Source organism: Aquarana catesbeiana, linkage group LG13, assembly GCF_042186555.1.
Source record: "Aquarana catesbeiana isolate 2022-GZ linkage group LG13, ASM4218655v1, whole genome shotgun sequence".
Lineage (NCBI taxonomy): Eukaryota > Metazoa > Chordata > Amphibia > Anura > Ranidae > Aquarana > Aquarana catesbeiana.
Genome location: NC_133336.1, coordinates 21,485,690 through 21,500,894, shown reverse-complemented (window position 1 = coordinate 21,500,894; position 15,205 = coordinate 21,485,690). Strand labels below are relative to the sequence as shown.

Sequence of the window (15,205 nt, the reverse complement as noted above, 5' to 3'; positions counted from 1 at the left end):
CATCACTGAGAATGCAGCCTATCCATTCACTAGAGACCGGTGACATCACTAAGAATGCAGCCTATCCATTCACTAGAGAACGGTGACATCACTAAGAATGCAGCCTATCCATTCACTAGAGAACGGTGACATCACTGAGAATTCATGTGTATTATAACAAAAATACGTACCCAACATTATTGCCATATCAATCTACAGATCCACCTTTCCTCCTCCTCCTAAAAATATTCTCCATTCTAAGCTGCTGTAAAACAAAACCCCTTCCATGCAGTTTACATGATTGGACTAGATCTGTCACTGGGCAGAACAACAGACGGCTAAATCATGCAGTATATGGCGATTTCTTTTACAATTGCTACAGTTGCAGTTTTATAGTTGCTCCCCCCCCACCACACACAGAGTTCAGGCAGATACAATGGCCATGCCAAAATCTGAATCCATCCTCCGATGACCTGTAACAATTTAGTAAATGAAGGTATAAACCATAAACTTTATATACATTTTATATCATCACACATTGCCAAGTGGGAAAAGCGGTCATTATTTCCTTTCGATTTGTGCAGGCGTCTCCGGCGACCCGGAAAGATCGCACTTTTTTCTATAAATTACTGTCAGCGGCATTTGTTGGCTTCTCAGGCAGCCGCTAACGAGAACCTGTTCTCACACCAACCCATCGAATCCTGCCCCGTGTTACTTAGCAAAGATCGCGGCTCCGTTTTCTCCTCCAGAAGTGTTTACATTAAACAAGTGCGCTGCACGCCGCGATGACGGCCCAGGCGTTAAAATTTATAGACAAGGCTGGATAAGATGCAATTAAGCCCATAGGTGACGGCACAAAAGACAAAACCAAAAAAAAAAAATAATAAAACATTGTTGCTTTAAGACTATATTCACACCCGAGCGCAGTGTCTTTGGACAATTTTCCGGCCATTTTTTTTTTTTTTGCATGTTTTTATGCTAAATTTGATGCGTTTGCATGTTTTTTTTATGCAGAGTTTTTGAGCTTTGCCATCTTTTTTTATTAGCCAATAGAGAAAAGTATCATCTGTTTTTCAGCTTTTGTTTCTCTTTTTATTATTATTCTTCATGTATTGTTTTTAATTTTTTGTTAGGGTAAAGGGTTATTAGTAAAGCGGAGCTCCGCCGAAAAGAGAAGCGCCGCTTGTTAGCTTCCTCCCCCCCTTCGCTGCCATATGTGGCACCTTTTGGGGGGAGCGGGTACCTGTTTTTGACAAGTAACCATCTCCACGGTAAAGCTCCATAGAAGTTAGAATCCCCCCCCTCTCCTCCTTCCACCGCCAGGAGCTCCGCTTTAAGGTTAGGTTATGGATGAGATTAGAGTTTGGGGATAGGATTATTTCTTTTTTGTTAAGGTTAGGGTGGTGTTACTACTACTACTACTACTACTACTACTACTACTACTACTACTACTTAAAATAAATACACAAATAAATAAAAATGATAAATACAATAAATAAATACCATGTAATAATAACTAAATAATTAACTCCTAACCTTAAAGAGGAACTGCAGTCTGCTTACATAATTTGTAATAAAAAACATCTTTGCCATTCTGAAGATTCCCTCCAACCACTTTGCATATTATTTTATATATACTGTGATTCTGTACTTGCCAAATATGCAGCAGAAATCTCCCTCCACTGAGTCTGGCTGCAGCCATTTTAACTGTGGGCAGCTGAAGCTGCTGCCTGTTCACTTCCCGGATTTACACAGAGGCACGCCTCCAGCTCTGCGGCTCTCATTGGCCCTCTTATGACTCCTCCCCCCCCCTCCCCCCCTCCCTTCCTGGAAAACTCTCATGAGAGAGAGGGAGAGCTGTGTATGATGTCATAATCCTAGGCTAATGACCAGACAAGAAACAGGAAGTGGGCTGTATAAGGGATTTACTGGCAGAAAAAAAAATGTTTTACTATCCAAAGGTAAAACAACAACAAGGACAGAAGATTTAATAGATGGAAAGTTGAAACAATTACTGAAGTTCCGCTTTAACCCCTATCCCTTAAATAAAAAAAAAAATTAAAAAAAGAAGAAGAAGAAAATAACTAACCCTAACACAAAATAAATTCATTATTAAATTAAATGATTATTATTGGTATTATTAATTTTTTTTTTTTTTGTGCAGAGATCTTTTGTTGTTGGGGTAGATCTGTTGTTGCTGGGGGGAGGGGGGGTTTATTTTATTGCTTTTTTAGTTATCATTAACAAAGTTCCATACAAATCAGTTAGCATCACAAACTGATACTTGGTTGGTTTCGTATTCTCTAAAACAGGTGGTGCTTGTTGGTGGGTAGGGGGTGGAGCCAAAGGATGGTGCTTGTCGGTGGGTAGGGGGTGGAGCCAAAGGATAGTGCTCAGAGGTGGGTAGGGGGTGGAGACAAAGGATGACTTGGAAGGGGGAGGGGGTGGGGCTTAGTTCCTGTGCCTCTTTTCTGAGAAAAAAAAAAACCCTGGCGCTAGGTTTTAAGTTAAAATTCAATCTATAAAAATAATTCACATCACACAAGAAAATACAAAATCAAATCTTTTATCTTCTTGGCCCCAAACTTTTAGGCTACTTTCACAGTGAGGCGCTTTGCAGGCGCTATATCGCTAAAAATAGCGCCTGCAAAGCGCCCTGAAAGAACCACTCAATTCACTCCAATGTGAAAGCCCCGAGGGCTTTCACACTGGAGCGGTGCGCTTGTAGGACGGTCAAAAATATCCTGCAAGCTGCATCTTTGCAGCACTATAGGAGCGGTGTATTCACTGTTCCTAAAGCAACCCTTCCCATTGAAAACAATGGGGCAGTGCCGCAAACCTGCCGGCAAAGCGCCGCTGCAGGGGCGCTTTGCGGGCGGTTTCAGCCCTTTTTTGGGACACTAGCGGCCGAACAGTGCTGCTAAAACGACGGTAAAGCGGTGCTAAATATAGCGCCGCTTTACTGCCGACGCCCGCCCCAGTCTGAAAGCAACCATAGGGTAACTCCACTTTAGTGGGAAAAAAATATATCATATACAATTGCTACACAAGTCATATTGTAATGGAATGGTATTAATAACGACTTTTCCATTTCAATCTGCAGCCTCTGTAATTTTTTCTAAAATGCAATACAAAATTAGCAATCTGTACAGAACCCCCCCCCCCAGAAATGTAATTTCCTGCTTGTGTGATTGGCTCACTGATTTTCTCAGAAGTCAGATTTTGGGCATCCCCTGCAACACAAATGTCATTTTTGCCGATATACTCTCAAAGGGAAATCGTGCCTAAAAGGGATGCAAACCCTGCCACTTTCCTCATTAGAGCCCTGCAGGTGCAGCAGCTGACTGACAATTATAAAATCACTTCTATACAGGTTCACTCATGGAGACAGACAGCTCCTGGCTCCTCCGATTCTCTAGTGCCCCCTCGGAGAGCCGCATTCCATGGGGGCACCCCTGCGGGCGCGCTCCCAAATCCTGTTGCTGCGTCCATTGACACAGACAGCAGGACTCGGCCTAGGCCCCCGCCTCCCGTGTAACTGGATTTGATTGACAGCAGCGGGAGCCAATGGCCAATGAGGACCTGAGACAGCGGCTGGAGCTGCTGTGCTCGTCCCAGTCGCTGGAGAGATCGGGTTCAGGCAAGAAAAAGGGGGTTCTGGGGGGACAGCTGCCGCCCAGAAGGTTTTTCACCTTAATGCATAGATTGCATTAAGGTGAAAAACCATGATGGTTTACAACTCCTTGAAGTTGATCACTTTCGTATGACAATAGGCTACACTGTCGCTTTAAAAAAAAAGAATAGAATACGGACAGATAACTAATTTTGATGCAACAAAAGTAAAAAATTTTAGCAACTTTTGAGAAAAAAAAAAAAGAATTTCCAGCAACATCGATCCCCCCCCTGACAATTGTCTCTATCTTATCTACAGAGTCCAGCGCCGCGGGCTGCTGCGACCCTCGCCTGCCAAGCGTGCCGGATTTGGGATGTCACCCGCAGGTCAGCCTGTACACCGCGGCAGCCCGCAGGATATCGATCCGCCACTTCAATCTCCAAACCGGATTGTCTCACTCACTTGAGAAAAACCATCGCATTAAAAGGCGGAACAATAGCAAGGAGCTCCTTAATTCGTAATCTCATTCCAAATCCTTTCGCCTGTTGCCCGTCCTTTTAGGCCTGAAATGGCAATCCTCTCGCGGTAATCACGGCGCTAATTGGTGCCAGGGAAACCAGCGCCGTTCAGTTCTGAACGCCCAGGCGGCTTCACGGCGGAGGTAAGAGGTTTGAACTCCGCACAGCCGCCGTTCCTCCTAACGCTTGTGTCTCAATTTTGATATAAAAATCCAATTTATACACCATGACGCTGAAATGAGAAAATATTCCTTCCTGGTCCCCCGAGGCGATCGTATATATTCCTCGCATCAACAATTCTCTGACGTTATTGGTGATAAATAATTTATATTCAGTTATATTTGGTGCATTTAGAAATATCCGGCCCTTTGATAAACAAACAATCTACACAGTTGAAATAGACTTCCACAGAACCACCTCCTGTGGAAGTCTATTTCACATTCTCAAAGCCCTTACTGTAAAGAAGCCTTTCCCTATACACACGCTGAACCTCTTTTCCACCAGGACTTGTCTAACCCAGGGAGATTCCAAACTATGGCCCGCTACAAGATTTTTGTCTGGACCCCAGCTAGGGTCAGTGACCTATGCTCAATGATTGAGGATTAAGGTCAGCAAAGTCTGCCTATGGTTCTTTGCTTGTGATGTGAGGTAGGAGACTCTGAAAGGAGACCCTCATGTAAGTGGTACATATTGCCCACTGTCATAGCGACCACACTCCTCTCCTGTACATACTGCCAACTATCATACCCTTCACACTCCTCTCCTGTACATATTGCCCACTGTCATACCCTCCACATTCCTCTCCTGTACATATTGCCCACAGTCATAGCCTCCACACTCCTCTCCTGTACATACTGCCCACTGTCATACCCTCCACACTCCTCTCCTGTACATATTGCCCATCATAGCCTCCACACTCTTCTCCTGTACATACTGCCAACCATCATACCCTTCACACTCCTCCTGTACATATTGCCCACTGTCATACCCTCAACACTCCTCTCCTTACATATTGCCCACTGTCATACCCTCCACACTCCTCTCCTTACATATTGCCCATTGTCATACCCTCCACATAGTTCCCACTATCAAACCCTCCACACTCCTCTCCTATATTGTCCACCATCATAACCCTCCCCCCACTCTCCTGTACATACTGCCCACTGTCATACCCCCCACATTTCTGTTTTGTACATACTGCTCACGGTCATTCAGCCCACATTCCTCTCCTGTACATACTGCCCACTGTCAAACCCTCCACACTCCTCTCCTTACATATTGCCCACTATCATACCCTCCACATAGTTCCCACTGTCAAACCCCCACACTCCTCTCCTATACATACTGTCCACCATCATACCCCCCCCCACTCTTCTCTCTTGTACATACTGCCCACTGTCATACACCCTACATTCCTCTCCTGTACATGCTGCCTACTGTCATACCCTCCATACCCCTCTCCTGTACATATTGCCATACCATTCACACGCCTCTCCTGTATATTCAGCCCACTGTCCCACCCTCCACACTCCTCTCCTTACACGTTGCCCACCGTCATACCCTCCATACTCCTCTCCTGTACATACTTCCCACTGTCATACCCTCCACACTCCTTTCCTTTGCATACTGCCCACTGTCATACCCTCCACTCTCCTCTCCTGTACATACTACCCACTGTCATACCCTCCACACTCTTCTCCTGTACATACTGCCCCGTCATACCCTCCACACTCCTCTCATAAAATACTGCCCACTGTCATACCCCTCATACTCCTCTCCTGTACAAACCGACGGTGCCCCCTGCCAAGCCCTCTGCACTCCTCTATTGCACATTTAACCTAAGAGTTATTCAACCTTGCCACTCTGGAATGGGCACACGTTTGACGGTCCATTTAAAAACGTATCTATTATCTACAACAGAGGTGTATACGTGGTCAGAATCTCAGTCACATTTGGAAACAATTTTGTTTGGCAAGTTCACTATTTTTTTTTTGTTTTATTTAATTGACACAATAACAAATATTTTTCAACCTGTCGCTTTCCATTCAATTCGAGCTCAAAAAAAGAAGAAAAAAAAAAAAAAAAAAAAGAAAAGCCATTTGCAGAAAACAACTAAAAAAAAGGCGACACATAGTTACATTTTGTAAATAAATACACCTATAAAATCTAAACAACGAGGGTGTCAGGTGATCAGACTGAAAGATGAAGGTGATAATAAGACCCGTTGTGTGGAAATGAACAGCAGGGTTCAGGCAGTTTACTGACACGCGAGCAAGGAGCTGACGCTTCAATTTACAGGGAACAAGCCATCGCAGACGTCTCTTCCGAGTCCTAAAAAGCGGAGCTGATCTATTTTTACTCGCCGTCAGATTTTGCCTCTCGAGCACTTTGTCCGGGCTTTTTGTGATTATCCCCAATTTGACGTTTTCTTCCTGAAGCTATCTGACCTCAAGTTGTCATCTCGCATAATTCACGCCGCCGATGATTTTCAGACAAAAGCAGGTATACATCTCCGAAAAGAGAGAAAAAAAAAAAAAAAAAAGGATGCCAGCCATCGGGAGTCGCAACGCGGGGGTTACCGGTCGCCATGGCAACTGTGTAGTTATACGTGCTAATGGTCTGTCCTTTTGCCAGGCAACTAACTGCCGTGTGATGCAAGTGCACCTGTCTCCGCTATGGGTTGCCATGGAGACGATCCAGTTGCCATGGCGCCCAACACGCTAATCGCCTTGCGAGGGCAGACTTACGGCAGTCTTCCCCCTGAAAGCCAGCTGTTCTCCGCGCAGATTGATTGTCTGGGCATGTGATGGAATGCTCTTCGTTGGAGACGGCAAGAAACTTCATTAAATGTTCTTTCGGGAGGGAAGAGCTAGAGGAAAAAAAAAAAAAGGGAACGTGCCACGCTCCGTCTCGCAGAACGAAATATTAGACTTGCAAAATGATCTGCGAGTCTCCGAAATCTTGTTATGAAGTCGTAAAGCGGCGCGGAATCCACGCACGTCCCAAAACTGATAATTCGCCCCAAAATTGGGAGGGACGGCGGCTCAGCTGAGCGCAGGATATTAAACTTGTTCCATGGAGCGCATTCCTGCTGAGCGAGCTAGAAGTATTTTAAAAATATATAATAATTTATGGCGCGGCTTGTTATACAGAAAATACGGAAGATTTGGATATTCCCAGCGGGAATGACAGCAATAGTTTTTATGTCTCTTACATTATTTTTTTTATTTTTTTTTTTTATATATAAAAGAACTATCATGATTAACAGTATGTGTGTAATATATATATATATATATATATATATATATATATATTATATATACATATACATACACACACACACACACACACACACACACACACACATCTCTCTATATTAGAGAGAAATATCTATCTATCTATCTATATAATCTCTATCTATCTATCTAGTTTTATCAGACACCCCAGGGAATAAAATGGTTATGGTTGCTACTTTTTATGTTACACGGTATTTGCGCACCAATTTTTTAAACGCAATGTTTTTGGAAAAAAAACTGTCTCATAAATATAAAAAAAAAAAAATACACTAAAAGATAAGCCTGATTTTTTTTGTATGATGTGAAAGATGTTACGCCAAGTTAATAGATACCCAACATGTCACGCTTTAAAATTTAAAAACACTTGTGGAATGGCGCCAAACTTCAGTACTTAATCTCTATAGACGACGCTTTTTTTTTTTTTTTTACAGATTACATGCTTAGAGTTACAGAGGAGGTCTAGTGCTAGAATTATTGCTCTCGCTCTATCAATCGCGGCGTATGTAACCTGTGTGTATCTGGCTCTGATACTAGCCAATGCCTCACCAGTCACTGACCTCACCGCACGTCCCTGATATATTTAACTGTTCTGTCCCCTATGGAACTAAATACATGTAGTACTTTGCTCCAAGTTGCTAGGTGCTTCCCTAGCTATGAGCCCCAACCTGCCCTCCTTCCCTCCTGCTGCAGCCGATCCGACAACAGCTAGGAAGGAGATGGATGCTGCATAGCAGCAGCAGCAGCTTATCTTGGCTCTGAGCACTTTCCCCAGACTAGCAGTGGCAAGAGGAATGCAAAGGCTGACAACTCCCACCCCCTCATTCCTCTTGCCTTATTTCATCTAGAGAAATCGATCAGTCAACAGCTCAGGTAGATGATGGATGCTGCATAACAGCAGTTTGTCTCAGCTCTGAGCATTACTCCTCCCATTGACACCAATGATGGCGCACTATTCCTCTTATTGACACCTATGAAGGGGCGCTATTCCTTCCACTGACACCAGTGATGGAACACTATTCCTTCCACTGACACCAATGATGGAACACTATTCCTTCCACTGACACCAATGAAGGGACACTATTCTTCCCACTGATACCAATGATGGAACACTATTCCTCCCACTAACACCAATGATGGAACACTATTCCTCCCACTGACAATGATGGAACACTATTCGTTCCATTGACACCAATGAAGGGACACTATTCTTCCCACTGATACCAATGATGGAACACTATTCTTCCCACTGATGGAACACTATTCCTCCCGCTAACACCAATGATGGAACACTATTCCTTCCACTGACACCAATGAAGGGACATTATTCTTCCCACTGACACCAATAATGGAACACTATTCCTTCCAGTAATACCAATGAAGGGGCACTATTCTTCCCACTGATACCAATGATGGGGCACTATTCCACTGACACCAATGATGGAACATTATTCCTTCCACTGACACCAATGATGGAACACTATTCCACTGACACCAATGATGGAACATTATTCCTTCCACTGACACCAATGATGGAACACTATTCTTCCCACTGACATCAATGATGGGACACTATTCTACTATTTAAAATCCAGTAATACCCTGCCTCACCCTGCTCTGCACATGCTCAGTTGCTTTTTATTGTTGGGCAATGAGCCGAATTTGTAGAGGCCAACCTGTTGACAGCCTAAAGATTTATCGCTGATCAGAGCCTCTGGGCTTCAGTAAAATGGCAGCATCCAGCAAGAAGAGACAGGAGCAATTGCTGGAGGCAATTTACAGCAACCTCGAATTTTGGTGGCATAGTTATTAAAAGTGGAGTCACTCCCCCCCCCCCCCCCCCCCCAGCAAAAAAGTCAGCAGCTACACGTAGTGTACTAATAATAGGACACTTGCCTGTCCTGGAATCCAGCGATGCCGGCACCCCAGCCAATGTTTTCATCGGCTCTGGGGTGCTGCCACCATTGCCTGTAAGGGAAACCGGCAGTGAAGCCTTGCGGCTTCACAGCCAGTTCCCTACCGTGCATAAACGAAGCGTACTGAGCTTTCTGAATGGCCCGGCGATGGGGAAAGGAGGAGGGGGGGCGAACTTCCGAGTGATCTCGCAGTGGCGAGATCTCTCGGAAGTGGGGACGAGTACCTGTCAAAAACAGGTACCACCCCCCGAAAGGTGCCAAATATGGCACCTGAAGGAGGGGTGGGGGGTAAAGGGAGGCTTCCACATTTGGGTGGAACTTCGCTTTACTGTGGAATGTATGTTCCTTGCTAAAGAACATTATTTTAATCAAGTTGTTATGGGCAAAGTTCTGCTTTACGTTTATTGGATAAACATAAAAAAGTAATTTATAGTATAAACCTTATGCAAGACACAAAAGTCACGATAAAGAATAAAACAATTCATTCACAAATCCCATCATCAGGCACAAAACAATGCAGAGGTAGAAAAGGGTAACCCTAATCTAAAAACAGTGATAAAAGTAACAAAGATCATAGAGTAACACTGGAAGATCAAAAAACAATAATAAAAGTAACAAAGACTATAGAGTAAGTCCCGGTTCACACTGTTGCGACTTCTGATGCAACTTAAGCTGCACAGAATCACAAGACAAGGGAAACCTCATTGTTACCAATTTCTAATCATTACAACTCAGCACGGTGCGATTTTGAAAAAAGGTTCCGGCTCTACTCTGATGCGATTTACAGTGCGATTTGGCCCCACAGAATACACAAAGTTGCATCAAAGTGGCACGGTAAATCGCATCAAAGTCACATTGTAGTAGAGTGAACTGAGCCTTAAGCCAGCCACAGGTGGATTGAAATCCGTCCAGTTCAGCAGGGACCAGCCAAATTTCGATCCATGCTTGGCCGCTCTGACATGGTGGGAAATTTTTTGCAATCAGCAGCCAATAGGTGTTACAATCAGTGAATTCTGACAGCGGAGTGTCCCTGCTCTAAAAATATAATTGGGGAGATTTACTAAAACTGGAGTGAGCAAAATCTGGTGCAGCTCTACATAGAAACCAATCAGCGTCCAGTTTTTATTGTCAATGTTTAATTGAACAAGCTGAAAATAGAAGTTGATTGGCTACCATGCACAGCTGCACCAGATTCTGAGTGCTCCAGTTTTAGTAAATCTCCCCCAATGTCTCAGTGTCAAGGATTCCTTTATCCGCCTCGACTGAGTGAATAGAGGAATCCTTTTTTTTTTTGGCTGTTCAGCCAAAAAAAATAAAAATAAAACCACGATCGATTTGTGGCCATCTTAAAACTAGAAGATCTAAAAGCAGTGATAAAAGTAACAAAGATCATAGGGTAACAATTGCAAAATCTAAAAATAGTGATACAAAGTAACATAGTTACATAGTTAGTCAGGTTGAAAAAAAAAAAGACACAAGTCCATCTAGTTCAACCAAAAATATAAATAAAAATAACAAAGTAGCAAAGATCACAGAGTAATAATTACAAGATCTAAAAATAGTGATAAAGGTAACAAAGTAGCAAAGATCATAGAGTAATAAAAGTGCTAATAATAGTGATAAAAGCAGCAAAGATCATAGAGTAATAATTACAAGATCTAAAAAAAGGGGAAAAAAAGTAAGAAAGTAGCAAAGATCATAGGAGTAATAAATTACAAGATCTAAAACTAGTGATAAAAGAAAGAAAGTAGCAAAGATCAAAAGGTAAGAAAAGTGCTAACAATACTGATAAAAGTAGCAAAGATCATAGAGTAATAATTACAAGATCTAAAAAAAAAAAAAAAGGGAAAAAAAAAAGTAAAAAAGTAGCAAAGATCATAGGAGTAATAATTACCAGATCTACAAATAGTGATAAAAATAAGAAAGTAGCAAAGATCATAGGAGTAATAATTACAAGATCTAAAACTAGTGATAAAAAAAAGAAAGTAGCAAAGATCATAGGAGTAATAATTACAAGATCTAAAACTAGTGATAAAAGAAAGAAAGTAGCAAAGATCAAAGAGTAATAAAAGTGCTAACAATACTGATAAAAGTAGCAAAGATCATAGAGTAATAATTACAAGATCTAAAAAAAAGGGGAAAAAAAAGTAAGAAAGTAGCAAAGATCATAGGAGTAATAATTCCAAGATCTAAAAAAAAAAAACGTAAAAAAGTAACAAAAGATCACAGAGTAATAACTACAAGATCTAAAAACAATAATAAAAAGTAGCAAAGATCATAGAGCAGAGTTGCCTCCATAGCAAATTCTCCAAACAAACAAACACGGCGTAACCACAGCAAAACCGGTTCAACTGTTCAAACTGAACCGGTCGCCGCCATGGCAACGGCTGAACACAAATCCCCAGAGGCTGCTAGTCCAGCATGGAAGGGAGACGCATTGGATGGGATCAGACAAATTTTTGGAACAAATCTCATAACTGGACATGGAAGCAGAAAAGAAAGCTGAGCAAAAACCGAGGCGGCTGTAGGTGAGTTTAAAATAATCGGTATATTAGTGTGTGACCCATACAGCGTCAAATCGCAGTAACGCACGGAGACGCTGAGCGATTGCCTTACCTTTGATATGCCTGAGGAGAGGTGGGAGGGGTGTTGAAGACGTGGGAGTAGGGATGGTAGGGGGTCTTTTTCAAGGCTTGGATCAGGTTCTGCCTGTATTCTGGGTCTATACACCACAAGGACCCTTTGCCGATACTCTGAAACACAAAGAAGAACACAATACATTAGATATACAAAACACCGCCATGAGTAAAGGGTCACCATACACGTTACAATCTGACCTTACAATCAACTCTGGATAGTTTGACTAGATCCTCATATTACGTCGTTTTGGTAGACCGAATAGATTTGTACGCAATCAAGAAAGCCCATTCAAAACATTATGGTTGGTAGATTTAAAGGGTAACTCCACGTTCGTGGGAAAAAAAATTCCAAAAAAACAAACAAATTACATAAAATATACAATTACGACACAAGTCAAATTGTAATTGATTATTACCAATGACTTTTGCTTTTCAATTTGCAGCGCTGTAATTTTCTGTAAAATGCAATATGGCGACCTGGAGGTGTTCTGTACAGGGATAGTATACAGAACGCCCCCCAGAAATGTAATTTCCTGCTTGTGTGATTGGCTCACTGATTTTCCCAGAAGTCTGCTCTAAGATACAAGTCAGATTTCAGGCATCCCCTGCAACAAAATGTCATTTTTGATGAGAGATACCCCCAATAGGAAATCACGTCTAAAGGGATGCAGACCTTCACAATTTCCTCATTAGAGCTCTGCAGGCAAAGCAGCTGATTGATCATTATGTAACTACTCCCATTACACTCACTCAGCACATGGACACAGACAAATAGCCATTTCCTCAGAATAAGAAAAAGGTTGGAATCTGCATCACAGTTTGTTAAAATCCCCGCAATGTGCATAGATCTCCCAGAGGGGAGGGTTTTTTTTTTTTTTTAACTTAAGTGGAGTTACTCTATAAAGAGGATTGTACAATCAAATTGTAACGTGCGTGATGAACTTAAGAGTTCTTAACGACATGCTATATTAATCTGTAAATGTTTTAGGAATTGAATACAATGGAGCAATGGAGGTAGTAGCGTGTGCAGCAGCAATATCAACTAACAGCTGCCTTCCAGCTTAATTCATGGAGGAACACAAACAGCTGTGCAATTTTATGAAGAATTCCAATAGCTGCCACTTTAAGGACCCATTCACACCACTGCATTGTGCAGTGCCCCATCATTGGTGTCAGCGGGAGGAATAGTGCCCCATCATTGGTGTCAGCGGGAGGAATAGTGCCCCATCATTGGTGTCAGCGGGAGGAATAGTGCCCCATCATTGGTGTCAGCGGGAGGAATAGTGCCCCATCATTGGTGTCAGCGGGAGGAATAGTGCCCCATCATTGGTGTCAGCGGGAGGAATAGTTTTCCATCATTGGTGTCAGTAGGAAGAATAGTCCCCCCTCATTGGTGTCAGTGGGAAGAATAGTGCCCTCTCATTGGTATCAGTGGGAGGAATAGTGCCCCATCATTGGCGTCCTTGGGAGGAGTAGTGCCCCATCATTGGTGTCATTGGGAGGAGTAGTGCCCCCTCATTGGTGTCAGTGGGAGGAGTAGTGCCCCCTCATTGGGAGGAGTAGTGCCCCATCATTGGTGTCAGCGGGAGGAATAGCCCCCCATCATTGGTGTCAGTGGGTTGGATAATGTCATGCAAAGGGCTCCATCTGACCCATACATTTGGAAAGCCCGGATTTATACACATGGGCTCAAAAATACTGATTTAGCGCATTTTCTGCAGTAGATGATCTCAGGATTATCGCAGCTTAGGCAGGATTATGTCACAACCCCCTAAAACCCCTCTCATCACAGATCTCCTCAAGTTCTCTGGAAGAGACCCTGCCTTGACCTTCCATTCTCTGGAAGAGACACTTCCTTGACCTTCCATTCCCTGGAAGAGACCCTGCCTTGACCTTCCATTCCCTGGAAGAGACCCTGCCTTGACCTTCCATTCCCTGGAAGAGACCCTGCCTTGACCTTCCATTCCCTGGAAGAGACCCTGCCTTGACCTTCCATTCCCTGGAAGAGACCCTGCCTTGACCTTCCATTCCCTGGAAGAGACCCTGCCTTGACCTTCCATTCCCTGGAAGAGACCCTGCCTTGACCTTCCATTCCCTGGAAGAGACCCTGCCTTGACCTTCCATTCCCTGGAAGAGACCCTGCCTTGACCTTCCATTCCCTGGAAGAGACCCTGCCTTGACCTTCCATTCCCTGGAAGAGACCCTGCCTTGACCTTCCATTCCCTGGAAGAGACCCTGCCTTGACCTTCCATTCCCTGGAAGAGACCCTGCCTTGACCTTCCATTCCCTGGAAGAGACCCTGCCTTGACCTTCCATTCCCTGGAAGAGACCCTGCCTTGACCTTCCATTCCCTGGAAGAGACCCTGCCTTGACCTTCCATTCCCTGGAAGAGACCCTGCCTTGACCTTCCATTCCCTGGAAGAGACCCTGCCTTGACCTTCCATTCCCTGGAAGAGACCCTGCCTTGACCTTCCATTCCCTGGAAGAGACCCTGCCTTGACCTTCCATTCCCTGGAAGAGACCGTGCCTTGACCTTCCATTCCCTGGAAGAGACCGTGCCTTGACCTTCCATTCCCTGGAAGAGACCGTGCCTTGACCTTCCATTCCCTGGAAGAGACCGTGCCTTGACCTTCCATTCCCTGGAAGAGACCGTGCCTTGACCTTCCATTCTCTGGAAGAGACCGTGCCTTGACCTTCCATTCTCTGGAAGAGAACCGTGCCTTGACCTTCCATTCTCTGGAAGAGAACCTGCCTTGACCTTCCATTCTCTGGAAGAGAACCTGCCTTGACCTTCCATTCTCTGGAAGAGAACCTGCCTTGACCTTCCATTCTCTGGAAGAGAACCTGCCTTGACCTTCCATTCTCTGGAAGAGAGCCTGCCCTGACCTTCCATTCTCTGGAAGAGAGCCTGCCCTGACCTTCCATTCTCTGGAAGAGAGCCTGCCTTGACCTTCCATTCTCTGGAATGACCTGAAATTTAAAAAAGGACTTTGGTAAACACTGCTCTCTAAATTGATTTTGAGGAAATTGCCAACTTGGATTCGTGAAAAGATGTGTTCAAATTTAGAACAGGTTTAAGTTCCATTCACACTTGTTCGAGTCCAATGTCATGCAATTTCTATTGCGACTCTGATGCAACTTTGGATGGGTGCAAATTGGATGTGACTTTTGGCTGCTGACTTTGGCTTTGAATGTTGCACAGATAACATTAGGATGCAACTTTCATGCGACTTGGGAGTTTGCATTG

General features: G+C 43.7%; 1 protein-coding gene across 1 annotated transcript in view; it reads right to left on the bottom strand.

The window, feature by feature from the left end:
* The window catches only part of LOC141116520 (forkhead box protein N3-like), a 123,266-nt gene extending 108,383 nt beyond the window's left edge, over nucleotides 1-14,883 (bottom strand). The window contains exons 1-2 of the mRNA XM_073608918.1: nucleotides 14,428-14,883; nucleotides 11,936-12,072 (exon numbers count right to left, since the gene is read on the bottom strand). Coding sequence (XP_073465019.1) covers nucleotides 11,936-12,072; nucleotides 14,428-14,883 — 593 coding nt within the window. The remainder of the gene's footprint in view (nucleotides 1-11,935; nucleotides 12,073-14,427) is intronic.
* Nucleotides 14,884-15,205: the final 322 nt, after the last annotated feature.